Here is a 14,876-nt window from a genome sequence, read left to right as displayed (position 1 = left end):
GCTGCAGTGAATAAGGAAAGCAGCAAGGGGAAATGCAGTCATACCTTGACAGTTACAAGAAATGATTGACATTAAAATCTCATTTAAAAGTTTTTATTTGAAATGATTTTAAATACAAATAATATATTTTTTTTTCCATTTACAATGACAGTTTCTTTGTAAACAAAAGTGGCAGATAGTCATTGGATAGCTTGTCCAAACTGAGGCGGCCTACCGGCCAGTCGCTCGGGCAAGGTCTGTCGTGGGAGAGATGTTGGTGTATTTAACCTCACTGCAGTTCTTTATTTTCCACACAGCGTAAAATCACTGATGCTACATTCTATTGCAGAGCGATTAATACTCAGAGTACAATATAACCTGTTAGCATACACCTGCTTTCAACACAATTACAGGAGGGTATAGTGAACGCATGTGAGTTTTTATATGTGTGTGTGTGTGTATGGTGTTGGGAGAGTCTGTCCACAGGTAGTCAAACCTTTATCTCCCCCACACTGACATGACACACTGCTATATGCTGTAAACCTAAACAATAAACTGTTGTGTGAATATTCATGGTGAAAGATTAGTCATATATTTTAAAACGTTAACTGTCGAAAAAACTGTTTTTTTCCCCACTTATGAGTCTAACAGATGCAAAAACAAAAGGTTTAAATGGATCAGAACAAGACAAAGACTGTTAAGAGTGTTATTCGTTTCAGCTATAGTTTAACAGTAACAAAGACTACATTTAAATGAAAGGGTTTTTTTGTGGTTAGCAAGAACTGCTATACAGTCCTCAGACAGAAGATTCAAACAATCCTCCAAGAGATTTGGTGGGGCTTGTTCTGCTCTTATGAGAAAGATGCAGGACAGAATGTTTAGTCACTGCATTTCATTTGATTAAAGTGTTTTTTTTTTTTGTTTAAGACACTTTCGAGGTCCTTTGAGGGTTAGGGTTAGGTTTGAGACCTCTTCATACAAACAAACCTGTACTTATAGTGGCAACTTCAGCGATATGTATCCTAACACTGGGAAGCTATAGGTAACCATGAGGAGAAAAAAAAAAAATCTAAATTGAAACAAAGAAAAAAAAAAAAGTAGATTTATACAAAGACACACAAAGACAAAAAAACTTCTCTGCTTTCCAATAATCAATGGTGCATGGCACCGAAAGACTTCTGTGTATGTTGTGGTACTTTGTTATATTCATAAGGCCTTTTTAGACAATGAGTATACAATGGAATGTGCGACAATTGTTGAGGAAAAAAAACAAACACAAAAAGTCACTTTTTTGAAAAGCCTTAACACTGCAACTTCTGTAATTTCCTCTCAGCTCTCTCTTTTAGAAAAGACAATTTGACGCTGAGTGCACAACAGGCAAAATGACCAGAGATGAATGGAGAATATAGCTGTAGATGTCCCCTTCAACATACAGTGAGTTCAAATACATACATGTGGCTGGCGGGTGTCACTGAGAAAAATTATAAAAAGGAAAAAAGAAAAAATTAGATGAGATTCAGCAGTGCCCCTGCACACTGAAAGGAGCCAATGTCCCAATCAGGTATGATGACCGATAAATACGGGTAAAATCAGGCTTCTGCAGTTTGAATGTACAGGATACGGTTTCATTGGTGTGGAAAACGTCTGTACCGAGTGATTTTAAAAATTAGGAGCAAGGGTAATGTTACGATTCCCATACGGAGGTTATTTGTTATATTTGCAAAGAGAATTACTTGTTACACATCCCGTCTCCCCTTCAAAAGAAAAAAAAAAAAAAAAAAAGAGCCCAGATAATAGGTCCTCCAGTGCACAGTGTGTTTATCTGTCATACCTGTACAAACACATACAAGGTTACAAACACACAGCATACACACATACACAAGCTCACATATATACCCATTCACACACAGGCCTGGGTTAAATATTCACAAATTTCCCTTCCGCTGGCAACGAAAGTAAATTTACAAGTCTCTGTAGAAAAGGCATAACAGAGGGGCTGGGGTTACAGTCAGTGTTACCGTGAAGGAAAAATGGGGGTGGAAGAGGGCTCTGTGTGTACAAACAGTCCCCGGTGATTCTGCGTGTGTGTTTGTTGGTGGCGGGCGCGACTTTGCTGCTCCTCATCTGCTGCTCTTCAAGGGCTGCTGTGGGGTCAGGAGTGGGTGGGTGGCCAATCCATTTGGGGGGGAAGTGGGGAGTTTGAGCATGTGAGTGAGTGAGTGAGTAACTGTGTGTGTGTGTGTGTGTGTGTGTGTGTGTGTGTGTGTGTGTGTGTGTGTGTGTGTGTGTGTGTGTGTGTGTTTGTTTAATCGTTGTCCTCGTCGTCTTCACTCTCCTCAATGCCGTCACTGTCCTCCTGCTCCTCTTCCTCCTCCTCTGTGTCAGGGATGTCCCACTGTGGGTGGTTGTCCAGCATGGCCTTGGCCTCATGGACTTCCAACTTGGAAAAAGCAAAGCACATGACTTTAAGCACATACTGGAACTTGCAATTGTACAGCCTTGAAAAGTACTTTAGTTGCCCTTCAGACTCACTTCATGATAATATCAAGGGATTCTCAAAACTCAATCAAGCAATCCTAAAACTAGATTCTGTGCCGTTTCTTTCGGCATGAAAATGACAGGACCTCTTAGCTTTACCACATTACACTAAAAACTATTTTTCATTGGATGAATGCTGAAAAGCCTGTTTGCCACCATGTAACATTTGCATCTACAAAATTGACCACTATCAACACATTATAGTGCACTAGTGTTTGGCGTCATAGGCAGTGCACTAGACCTGAACCTATAACCACAAAAGAGGTAAGTGGAAAGATAATTTTCACTATGCTCAAACAACACTATGTATCATCAATGTTATATTAGCTAGTCTTGCTAGTTTTGAATGTTAACTGTTAACTCCCCAAACTCATTCTTGACTCACGGCAGCATCGTCACACCAAGTGTACTCTAGTTAAATATCTACCAGGTGCTGCAAAAAAAAAAAAAGTCATGTTCTCATTTGGCTCGTAACCGATCCCAACACTCCCAACACAGGAATTGTTACTATTGTTCAATGAGCTTCATTGTCGATGGCGTTTTGGTAGGAAAACAGCAATTATATCGAGGACAATTTAAGCTGAAATGGTTAAAAAACAAGTCACAGCAAACTGCTGAATCTAGTGGAAGGCATAAGCTGTGAAATCATGTTCTTTCTCACCTTTAGTGGTTTGATCTGGTCCAATCCCAGGTAGGAATCAGAACGGAGGATGACAGAGAATTGGTAGTTGCCCGTTTTGGAGGGGGCAGGAAATTTTAGCTCCACCTGGTAAACACCACACACACACACACACACACACACACACACACACGGTAATGCAACATTACCCAACCGCACAGTGAGGCAGGTAATCACAACTTATTAGGACTTTTCTGATCCAGGAGGACTATATCATAACACAGAATATTTTAATGTAACACATAAACACAAGATCTGACTTTATGACACTGTATAAAACAAAAGTTAATTTACATATTAATTCTATGCTTTTGCGATTATTAAGAAATATTTTAATCTCACTTCTGAAATCTGACAAATTTCAGCTTTTGAATTAATGTAATATTAGGGTAAATGTAATTTTATATTAAGATTTTAACTTAAACCTGAAGATGCTCTGCTCTTGGCACATTTTCTTATCCTAATATATATTTGTTTATGAGAATACACACACACCCACACATTCTCACCTCTTCTGTGTCTTTTAGTGTGCAGACGTGGTAGGGCATGGAGACAAGGGTCTGATCTCGGCGGTCAGCAATGTAGAGCCACCACCACTCCTGCTTCTCCTCAGGAAAGTAGAGGCTGTAGGCGGGGTGTGTCACCTTCGACTTAGTCTCTAGCAGTGCCCGCTCTCGCCGCTGGATGCTTTGCTGCAAAGCCTCCCACTCCTAAGGCAGAATTGAGATATGGAGATGGGAAGATGCAGCTAGTGTTTCCTTTACATCCATTAGTCTTACAATACACTTATGTAATCTTTTTTAACAGCATATGGCCACTAACTGCTTTTAAAGTTCTCTGACCTCCTCATCATCGCCAGCCATCTCATCCACCTCTGTGTCGCTCTGTTTGTCGCTGTCTTCGTCTCTCTCACTGGGAGAGTCCTTGTTGGCCTCACCTTCATCTGACTCACTGCCTTTGTCTGAGGCCTCGTCCTCCTCTTCCTTTACTGCCGATGTTGCTGCTACAACTTCCTGTGACACCAACATCCATGAGAAGAATTTAGAATTTGGGTGTTTATATGACAATAAATACAGTTAAATGTGTATATAAAACCCTTCTAGCAGTTTGAACTTAACTGACTGGACACATACATTTCCTGCCACGTTGCCATTGGCCTGTTTTGTTTTGGCTGGCACAGGAGTGGCCTTCTTCTTAGTTAACTTTTTCTTCTTGGACTTGGCGGTCTTCTTAGCCCCTTTGCTCTTATTCTGCCACACTTTGGTTTTGGCTTTACTCGAGTCTGCTTGCTTAACAAAGAAATACAAAAAAAAAAAAAGAAAGTTAAGGTGAACAATCTCAAATTTCTTGAACCAGTTTTATCTTTTAAATCATGGCTAAATCTGACCCAAACATAGTGACTGTGTGTGGGTTTGTGTTATCCTTACTGCTTCCTCTGTGGTGGTGGTCTCCTCTCCTGGACATGGTGTTGAGTCTTGCTCTTTTTCAAACATGTCCTACACACAAAGTTCAGTACAATTCGGGCATTTGAATTATGCACACAGTCAACAGCGCACTCCAGTGGCCATCCACAGAAGTGCGCTTAAAAGGCAAGAACACTTTCTATCACAGGAGTTGCATACAAAGGCCCTCCCTTTGTCATCCCATGTAAAAATTTCAAGCTATGCCACTGCTCTCCAAAACTCCTTATTATGTAAATACATATTATATCAGTGTTTCTTTCAATCATTCCTTACCGCCATTCGTTTTCTGGTTAGGGTGACAGTTACTGTGACAATAGAGCCTGCAGTGATGTTATGACTGTCTTCATCATCAAGGACTGCAGAGAAACAGAAAAGGAAGAGGAACTTAGAGGTCTGCATTTTAAAAAACAATACAGAATATGAATGGTTCCAAGGTAATTTGCACTAATGACAGTAAATATAATTAATAAGTTTACACAAACTAGGCTTAGCGACAGCATCGTTTTTCTAATACTTGTAAGCCTTTGGTCTGCTACTCCTCTCATACTGAGGTTTTGAGTGGCGCGGTAGCACTAGCTTGGTTTCCAAATCTGCATATTGTAGTTCAGTGTTAAAAAAAAAAACAAAAAACAAAAATACAAGCACCGATCAGTTTGTCAGCCTATTTTCTCATCTACAATCTGTCTTTTAGCAATAAGTGAGGCCAAGCAGCAGATAAAATAATCTGATAGCCAAACTAAGCGTGTGTGCGTGTATTTTAGGACTAACCCTGTAGTTTAGTATCCATGGTGATGTGAGGGAAGCTGCCCAGCACACCCATGACTTCGTCATATTTCTCCTCCCCCAAGAAACGCAACATGCTGCGTCTATCAGAGTCCTTAAGACTCACCAGGTCCTGTAAGCTTCGAACCTTGTACTAGAAAGGAGAAGAAAGTGTATTTATTTTCTGAAAAAAAAACAACAACAACAACAAAAAATCATACTGTAGGTAATATAAAAGTGTGCACATATAAACTTGGCACTGACTTTCTTTGAGATGCAGTAACGGAGGTGCTCCTCCTCAAAGTGGGGCAGCTGCAGCAGTGGTGACTTTGACTCTTGCAGACCCTGCACTATCATCTGGGTCAGCTTCATACAGTTTTCTATGGTGACCAGCCGAGGAGCATGGAAACCTATACACACAGAGATTTGGACAGAAAGACAATACCTATAATAAATATAAATGTTCTCTTGAAAGACCTAGTAATATACAATATGTGCTGGATTATGAACATCAAATAGTGTTTACTATTTAAAAGCCCTGTATAGATGCATTTTTTATTGTGCCATTTATTTTATTTATGATGTTTTTCTGACAGTCTGAGCAATCACTAATGAACCGAATTCAACTTGTTCCAAATCAGCAGCACTTACATGTTTGTTTTCCAGTGCAAGGTGGCATAAAGAGTAAACTGCAAACATGGATGATAACTTTCTGTGTTTGGCAGTGTGGCATGGATGTTACCACTCTATCTATAATCACTATAACAACTGTGTTTCAGCTTATATTCAACAGCCCAATGACGCTTAAGTAGCTTCCTCTCGTTTCACCATCTGGATTCCTACTTGTTTCTTATCACATCTATGTTGTGTAAGACTGTTAAATATCACACAGTTGTAAGCTGATAAAACTTTAGATTATTAACATTTTTGTGATAATACACAAGGTTTTGTTTGCATACCTCCTCTGCTGTTGGCCATCATAGTAAGCTGACAGCCCACATTAATCATTTCCTGAAGGAGAGCTGGACTCTTCCTCACCACAAACCTTTGATCTGGGAAAAGAAGCACAGACACATAAAATGTTCTGATTAACGTGATTCTTGTTTCTTAAAAAGGTCCTCTTGTTTTTAAGAAAGTGAATTAATTTGAAAATCTTAATGAAGTTTTCATATTACAGACATTTTTGGGTTCCTGTCCTCCTAACAAACGGGAAAGTCAAAAGACCAATATTTTCATAAGAAAGTATAACATGTGATGATGGTGTTGTACAAATAGAAATAAAGACAGTTTTATAAAAAGGTGCAAATTGAATAAATTGGCATGTTTTTCCATTATTTACCCACCCTTATGTAGTTCAGAGTATGTATCATGCATTTACAAATGGAACCTTCTCCAGAATAACACAGATGGATACTTGACCTCTACATAGGAGTGTAAATATACAAACATAGTAGGGTTGTGTTTTCACTATAAAATCATGTGACATCACAACTCAGCTCCACACAGCTGCTGCAGCTGTTTTATTTGCCATGTTTGGAAATGTAGAGAACAAGCTCCTGACCACTTATTTTGCAACATTTTGATGTGGAATGAACTTTTCCTTCTGAGAACCGTTATTTAATCTGAGGACATGCAATATCTGACCATCTTACCTTCCTCCAACTCTTCTGATATGTCCATGCGTGCCAGATGTGCAAGCACTAAGACCCTAGCCTTTAAACTGTAAGGATAGCAGAACGGAGGCTCCTTCTTCTTTACGTTGATGTTCCCCAACTCGCGGATCAACTGCAAAAGAGACAAAAGAAGCTAATTATGCCACAAACTGGAGGTTTGTTCTGGGCAGTTTATCTCTTTCTCACACACAAACTCATGTCTGCAAATTCCCTTCCAACTCAGACTCATCTCTGCAGCACGCTGTGTTGTTTGTCATTACCTGTGGCACCTCAATGTTGTCTGTTGGCCGTATGGTGGCTTCTTTATTGCTCCGAGGATCAAATTCAAAAGCTGCTGTCAACACCATGGCTAAACCTGGAGGCCCCATTCAGTTCATATCAGAATTGGTCAAAGAAACATTTATAACTATGTTAAAAATACATGTTATTTGTGACCTATTAAGGAAATACTATCATACTATATGAAGGAAGAAATCAATGAAAACAGCCATAATGGTGACAACTGAGTCTGCTGCTTATTATAAATTAAATAAATATACACTGCAGTTCAAATTGTTTGGTAAAATACATTTATGGGTGCATCTGGTCAAATGCAGTGTGAAGGCAAAACTCACGCTTCATGTTCATATTTGGGGTCTTATACATAAAATGCATGAAGAGCTGTGTAGTGTTGATGAGGATCTGGTCCCCACTGTAGCGGATTGAGCGATACCACCATGTGCCCTACAATACAGTAAGGCCAAAATAAATTAGCAGTGAAAAAAGTGAAAAACTCTGGGTTTAAGAAAAACTGAGGTCAACTGAAGGCATAAAACTTGGCTTTAAACCATACATCATGACTTACCACAACAACAGGAAGGATAACCATAAATGCTAATCCATATACCAACAGCACCTGCAGAGGAGAAACAATTTCCATTCAGTATAAAATTGTAAAGCTATACATATGGGTAAATGTACTCCTTGGTTAAACTGGATAATAACTGAATCTTTAGGTTATTGATCTCAGCGGGTCTCTGGACTCAAATGAAATTTTATCTAAAATGATTATCTAAATGGCCGTAATTAATGAATACATACGAGCATTGAGTTCTTCTGGTCAACGATCCAGGCAGGCAGAGCAATGCCAAAGCTGGTGGCTAGAAAGGAAGACATAAGAGGCAAATGGACCAAAATAGAAAAATCCCATGTTTACACTCTGCAGTGCAGTCCCTTTGTAAAAGCACTCGGCAGTATGGCATTGGGCTTAATAAACAAAGTGAGAATTGTATGTGGCCATTTGAACAAGTAAGAATTGTCTTTTCCCATTAACTTTACAAGAAAGCATCTTGTTTGTTCAAGAATGACTCTTTTTGTCATCAGATTTTAAACCGTATGTTTGACCATAATCTAAACAAACACATTTTTGATGCCCAGTGATTAAGCATCATGGACACCCACAGTGGAAGCATGTGTGAAAACCATTTCATTATCAGCTATGCGTGCAAGCTCTCAGTGGAATGAATAGACTAGAGTGTTTGCATTCTTCTTTAAAAGTAGAACATATTTAGGACTACAAGAGGCTTAGTCACTCAACACAGAAAAATACTAGAAAGCCCCCAATGGGACAGCAGCTTAGCTCACCTCCTGGACCATCTGGGTTACCGTACATTTCCCAGTTCTGTCGTGACTGTTCATTGGTCAGACTGTTGAAAAAAAATTACAAAATGGTAAATAATCCATCAAAACAGGGCTGCAGTAGATGAGTTGCTGATGCTGTCTTGCTGTCTGCAGCTGAATGACACTTACGCAGCATAAGCTTTGGCAATTCTCATGAATGTGGCCTCATCACCTCCTTTATCAGGATGGAACTTCAGTGAGAGTACACGGTATTGCTTCTTTATTTCTGACAGAGAGGAACCCTGGAGATATAAAAACAGTAATTATAGCAACTCTTAACTGCCCCACATTGGGTGTAAAGGCTCAACCTTTGCGATTTAAGTTATTCTGTTGAATACAGCTGAGTTTATGCTTTGCATGTATATACCGGGTCCAAGTTGAGGACTTCATATGGATTATACTCCTGATACTCTCTGTCCAGCTTGGACACCTTGTAGGCTAGCAGCAGGAACACAACCCATCCAAATAACAAGGCTCCTTTCCTATGAAGAGCAACACAAAATACAAGAAAAGAAGTTACACATAAACCTTTTTTTTTCCTGGAGACATCAGACCTGCTTAATTTACGGGACATATTCACTCTGTGGCTTGCAATCATTATGGTTATTTGAGGTTACAATCCTACAGTGCAAATTAGCTTTCAGCATTTTATAGCCACGAAACACAATACCCAAAAAAAAGGACAGGGTAGGTTCTGAGACATTGTTGTTGTTTGGTATTTATGTATGGAAGCTAAACTTGTTTCCATGACAATGGCAAAACCCTATGGCATGCTCTGCAGCATCTGTTGCCATGACAACCGCTCACTAGTCTGAGATTTGTCTGAGTAGCTCAGCCAAAAAAAAAAAATACATGATGAATTCCCATAATAAAAACCTTCATTATGATACATTGGCAAAAATTGGAGAAATATTTTGATTATGAGATTAAGACTAAAGACAAATATTTTGGTTCAAACCATAGACTAAATGTTGGATGCTTTCACCAGCTTTAGTCACAAATGCAAATAAAGAATTTATAACATTTCTGAGAAAACTGAATGTGGGTCTAGAGACAAAACCGGCATAGAAAGTGGATGAGGACAAACAGCTGAGAATGAGCAGAACAACGAGCAGATACCTCTACAGAAACACTGTGACAAGAAGGCAAATGAGTGAGGGAAGAAATAGCAGTGACAAAGTGAACACTTGAACACCCATAATTCCATTAACCACACATGCAGTGTGAACAAACAATACAGTTAAAAACAGGGTCATGTTAAGAGAATTTTTAAACATTGCACCACACTGTTTACATCACTAAGAAGCTTACAAATTAAAACAGCCTAAACCAATGACAGTGTGGCCAATGTCTCATCTTCACACCTCAGTGCCTCTCTGTCCAGCTGGAAACACACTGAGTGAAGCAGTAAGTGACCAAAAAACAGCTCCAGTGATGGGAGTTTGACCGAGCTACCTATGTGCAAACAATTCCAACAAGTCACACACAAACAACTGAGGGACTGTTACATTTAGCAACAAAGGAGAAGGTAGCAAACCTGTTATTTTACTACCAAGAATGTAAGTAATTGATCTGATGTTGAACCTGGCTTAAGTGTTACTCGTAACATAGCTGTCTAAGTAAGTCAATGTAACTTGGGTCAACTTCAAGTATGATCAACTTTCAAACACGGTACCAGGTGCTAAGGAAGAATTTCTTGGAAAAGGAAGCCTGTTTGATTATCTTATCACGTACAAGGCGTGTGTCTACACGTACGTGATGCCCCTGATTTTCAGTACATCATCACCCGAATAACTGGACTCACTTTAGTGTTGGGACAATGCTCTGTTGCGACTTCATCAGCCTGAGCCGGTACCACAGACACCTGCCATGTACCCTCCTCAGGCTCTTCAGACGCAGTTGTTCTGAAAAAAGAATTGAGATTGGGCAATCATTAGTAATACCACTCTCGAAGTCTCGAACAAAAATGATGATGCAAATTAATTTAGGTATGATTACTGGGGCATAGGGTTAACGATATTAGAAAACTAAACATATGCACAATTATATCATTATTATGGATATGTTAGTCAAGCAAGGAGGGGGATAATCTTAGTTCATTCAACTTGAAACATATTGAGAAATGTGATTTATTTTGTCGTTTTTAGTGAAATCAATATAGTTGCTGGCACCGCCTTAAGATAAAAATTCTAAACATGACTTGACAGGATCTATCCCCGCTAGACCAGCTGAGTTCATGTTTGTTAGCAAATGTTTCATAAGCCATGTTAGATACGCTCTGTTGTTGACAAACATGTAAGCTGTACAAAGATAAGGGCGTATCAAGATGAGATCAACAAAGTGTATAGATTTAGATTTAGCTGACTAGGTTCAGGTTTGCCCACAGATAAATGAAACACTGGTTAGATATATTCCGACCCACAGCTAATGGGGTGGTCATTAATAAAACTGGAAAGTCTGTTAACACTGGTTGACTTGTTCTAAGCCTTGAGCAATGAACGAGATGTGGACATTACCATTATGACGCTTACTGGCGTATGTTATGCCACAGTCCTCGCTTTATCAGCTAACGTTAGCCTCAACAAACTGCTAGTTAGTGAGAGTTTATGAGCAATTAGCTATTTGACACTTCACGCTGAACTAGCTGAGGTAACTTAGCTCAGTTAGCTCTGAGCCAGACATCGGGCCTTACCAGCATTCTGATCCCGGGGCCAGAGGTAATATGTGGCTGGGATCACAATAAGTCCGACGAAGGACGTTAGGAAGTAGAAAAAGGTATTGCCGCTGTCATCGTACTGGAACTGTTGTCCGGCCATTTCGTAGCGGCGCTTGGGTCGCCCTTCTTCTCCACCGCTGCGCTTCCCCCTTTAAATCCAATGTGTGCTGCTTGACAGACCGTTAGCTAGCCAGCTAGCATCCAGCCAAGACAGCTCGGATCATCGGTGTACGTGGTGTACGCCTGCGCAAATGTTGCCTTTCTTCTTCGTCGGTGGATGTTAGATTCGACGTTTATCCTGAGCGGCACTGGCCCCCACAGGACAGACGGACCCGCGGGGAGTGAAGGGCTTTTTGAGCAGTCAAGTGGGCGCGATGTTTGCCACAAGGTCTGAAGACTTCAGTGAAGAAATGCATGGTCGAATCCTGTCCCCTCTTGAAAAAAGAAACAGTGCCACCATTTTGAGTGTGTAAGGAGGTCTCTCTGACTCTGCACAAGTGCCACAAAAATCCCAGTTTAAATAACTAAAAAGAAGGCACCAGAGGATGGTTTTGTGTTTTCAGGGCTGAGTTGGGATTTTGCATTTATCTGTGTTTAGTGAAATGCATACTACAAATAGAAAATGCCTCACAGCTGTGCAGATCTATGGTGTTAGTCATAATTACTTAAATGGCTTTTAAAAAATATAAAATTCTTTTTTAGTGCATTTCTATTATTTACATTAAAAAGGAAATGATGGACATTATAATGAGGTTTAACATCTAATATTTCAGTAAGAAATTAAACAAACAATATCAAAGCAAACAGATCAAAGCTGTCTTAGTTTGTAGTGTTTAATATTTTATTTTGTATGTATTTTTTTCTGTTTTTGTTGAACTCTGTGGTTGATCATCATACATTTTACAAATTACTGTTTCTTTTGCAGTATTCATCAGTTTATTTGTTGAACAAATTAGCTTGTTTGCAATATTAATTACAAAAAGAATCAAAGTATTTGCAAGCGACATAATATGCTGTGTTTTATTATTTTTTTTTACTTGCAAGCAAAGAAGATAAAAATGTGCTTTGCTTTTGGGATTTTTTCTGTAGCCTGATTCTGTCATATGTACACCATTATATCATCAAGAGGTTTGCGTTTCAAGTCAGGCACAGTGGCATCAGAAGCAGGGTAACCCACAGGAAGTAACATCAGCAGCTTCTCGTTTGCCGGTCGTCTGAGGAGCAGCCTGAGCTGGGGGCCACAGTTAAGGGGTGTCGTTGTGACGGTAACAAGACCTGCATTCTGATAAGCAAATGAACCAAAGAAACAGACATTAAGTCACTTTGCCAGACACGTTTTCGGTCTATATTTCGAAAGATAATTCTTTACCTGTAACGCAGCCAGTAGGATTCCACAGGATATGGAGACACTAATTTCATTGTAGTAGTGTGTCTTTTTCTTGCCATTTGGTAGGATCCCATGGGTCTGTTTGAAGATGAGGACCAGGAATGGAGCAACATCCAAGTACTCCTTAATCCAGTTTGTCCTGCAAGAGGAAGATAATTGTAAGCAAGGCAGAAATAGAGCTTAAAAAGAAGCTTTACATTGGCCCATGAGGATTAATCATTGTGTATGCAAGACTAAAACCTTGGACAAGGGGTTTGAAGTTGTCAGTCATAGAAACCATGTTCCTATTGACACTGATGTGTGGAATACAGTAAGTTTGGGTGTTCACCTTAATTTTGCCAAATCGTGGACCCACTTTTCTCCCATCCTATGACGGTAGTTCACTTCCTCCTCTTCCTCCACTATCAGTCTGATCTGGTGCTTCATCTCTGGGTCTGACACCACAATGAAAGTCCAGGGTTCTGTGTGTGCTCCACTGGGGGCTGTGCCTGCAGAGCAGGAACAGAAGTGGAGGGTCAAGAATAAAAGCAGACAAACCAAATGAGACCACTACAATAGCAGATCAACAGTGGTCTATTTACACGTGCCTGCAGTGCGAATGACGTTATTGATGACCTCTCGTGGGACGGGATCTGGGCTGATGAAACGAACAGACCTCCTGTCGTTCATCAGAGTGTAGAAATCCTGCGATCTCTGCAGCATCATCTCCTCTGAGTAACGCTTTTGTGAGTAAGGCACATGTGGAAGGTCCTCCTCACTGCTGTCCATCCAATCACCCACCTCTAAAAGGACAAATTTATACTGTATTAGTACTGTATGAGGGCATCTGCAAAGACAGTAAAACTAATAAATGCAGAGTATTCAAGCACATTTATTGCAAATAATGAGTGATGTGCCCCTTTCTGTGTGTTTGTGCACAATGTTTAAGTGCAGTTACCTTTACCCATTAAAATTCACATACTTTGCCTGGCAACAGCTTTTGATTAATTTACACACTGTGCAAACATGATGTTCACTAAAATGCTAGCTTTCACCGGAAGCCCTCTCTACTGTAATAGTACCCCGGTCTCTATGGACAGAACACCCTAATAATAAACATTGTTCTTTGCAATCTCATAAAAGGCAAATATACAATTTTGTGGCATAAGAGGGAGGCCATTTATAGCATTTCACTTTATTTAGTACAACTTTTATAGAGTATACGCTCTATTGTAGAAATGCAATGCAATGTAGAGAGGAGAAAAAGGAAAATAGGCTCCATCTATTCCTTTGTCTAACACATTCAGGCTACAGAATTTTTCCATTATTGATTAACCCAGCTGTGAATGATAAAGTCCAAATTAGAAAACAACCGCTTTCACTCTGCACACTACATACGGACATAGCCTATTCTTCGAGAACTCAAATCAAGAAATACACATTGACTTTTTAATAAAGTTTTTGCTTTCACTTTCAATCCGCATTGGTGTGAAAAAATAAGAGCGTTTCTGTTGATCTCTGACCGTCTTCTCTTGCTGTGATTTCGGTATCGTCCTGCAAGTCCTGGTCCACCCACGGTCTGAAGTTCTCAGACTTCGACGCAGGTTTGCCCGTGGACATCGAGGCGGCCTCCCGCGGTTTCAGCAGCATGAAGCCAATCACCAGACACAGGATCACGGCCAAAACAGGCGTCAGGACGGACAGAAAAACCATGACCGTTGCAGAAAGTGCAGAGAAGAGGACAGCTGAGAGCTAAGCTGATGTTGAGTAACACCGCTACAGTGATGTGGGTTGGGCCTATGCAAGCAGTCAGAGCTGTCATAGGCAGGTCACCAGGTCATAAGAAAATCAGCATAGAGGAGGTTTCATATAATTTGTTAATATTGCAGTTCCTATTTGACAAACAGTCCATTGTTGTTATTGACATTTTCTAACAATATGGCGACTTGTAACTTTCTCTATCGTTTACCAAGTGAGAAACTACTGACCAGCGCGATGTTGATGTTGAAACTAGTATATATGTGTGTGTGTATATATATAT

General features: G+C 40.0%; 2 protein-coding genes across 2 annotated transcripts; both read right to left on the bottom strand.

Moving 5' to 3' along the window:
- Window positions 1-77: 77 nt before the first annotated feature.
- On the bottom strand, window positions 78-11,709 carry sec63 (SEC63 homolog, protein translocation regulator). Its single transcript, XM_067482031.1, has 20 exons — window positions 11,446-11,709; window positions 10,558-10,657; window positions 9,121-9,235; window positions 8,883-8,995; window positions 8,718-8,779; window positions 8,175-8,233; window positions 7,939-7,989; window positions 7,709-7,817; window positions 7,355-7,449; window positions 7,074-7,206; window positions 6,381-6,473; window positions 5,686-5,831; window positions 5,428-5,575; window positions 4,933-5,015; window positions 4,624-4,692; window positions 4,330-4,485; window positions 4,039-4,209; window positions 3,706-3,906; window positions 3,179-3,283; window positions 78-2,419 (listed from the first exon to the last, which is right to left on the bottom strand). Exons 1-20 carry the CDS (start codon window positions 11,567-11,569, stop codon window positions 2,285-2,287), a joined length of 2,268 nt encoding a protein of 755 aa, XP_067338132.1. The 5' UTR covers window positions 11,570-11,709; the 3' UTR covers window positions 78-2,284.
- A 579-nt stretch (window positions 11,710-12,288) lies between these two features.
- On the bottom strand, window positions 12,289-14,648 carry iyd (iodotyrosine deiodinase). Its single transcript, XM_067482032.1, has 5 exons — window positions 14,359-14,648; window positions 13,438-13,638; window positions 13,185-13,338; window positions 12,839-12,995; window positions 12,289-12,751 (listed from the first exon to the last, which is right to left on the bottom strand). The coding sequence occupies exons 1-5, from the start codon at window positions 14,546-14,548 to the stop codon at window positions 12,569-12,571; spliced, it is 885 nt and encodes a 294-aa protein (XP_067338133.1). The 5' UTR covers window positions 14,549-14,648; the 3' UTR covers window positions 12,289-12,568.
- Between the last annotated feature and the right edge of the window lie 228 nt (window positions 14,649-14,876).

Source organism: Channa argus, chromosome 17 (assembly GCF_033026475.1).
Source record: "Channa argus isolate prfri chromosome 17, Channa argus male v1.0, whole genome shotgun sequence".
NCBI lineage: Eukaryota > Metazoa > Chordata > Actinopteri > Anabantiformes > Channidae > Channa > Channa argus.
The sequence above is the reverse complement of the archived record's forward strand: the minus strand, read 5'-3'. Positions and strand labels throughout refer to the sequence as shown.

Coding starts and splice junctions, on each gene's coding strand:
- sec63 (XM_067482031.1), bottom strand. CDS start 11,569: ATGGCCGGACAACAGTTCCAGTACGATGACAGCGGCAATACCTTTTTC. Junction 3,907..4,038: donor TGGCTGGCGATGATGAGGAG/GTCAGAGAACTT, acceptor ATTCTGCCTTAG/GAGTGGGAGGCTTTGCAGCA. Junction 2,420..3,178: donor ACCAGATCAAACCACTAAAG/GTGAGAAAGAAC, acceptor GCTTTTTCCAAG/TTGGAAGTCCATGAGGCCAA.
- iyd (XM_067482032.1), bottom strand. CDS start 14,548: ATGGTTTTTCTGTCCGTCCTGACGCCTGTTTTGGCCGTGATCCTGTGT. Junction 13,639..14,358: donor AATCACAGCAAGAGAAGACG/GTCAGAGATCAA, acceptor TTGTCCTTTTAG/AGGTGGGTGATTGGATGGAC. Junction 12,752..12,838: donor TCCTACTGGCTGCGTTACAG/GTAAAGAATTAT, acceptor TTTGCTTATCAG/AATGCAGGTCTTGTTACCGT.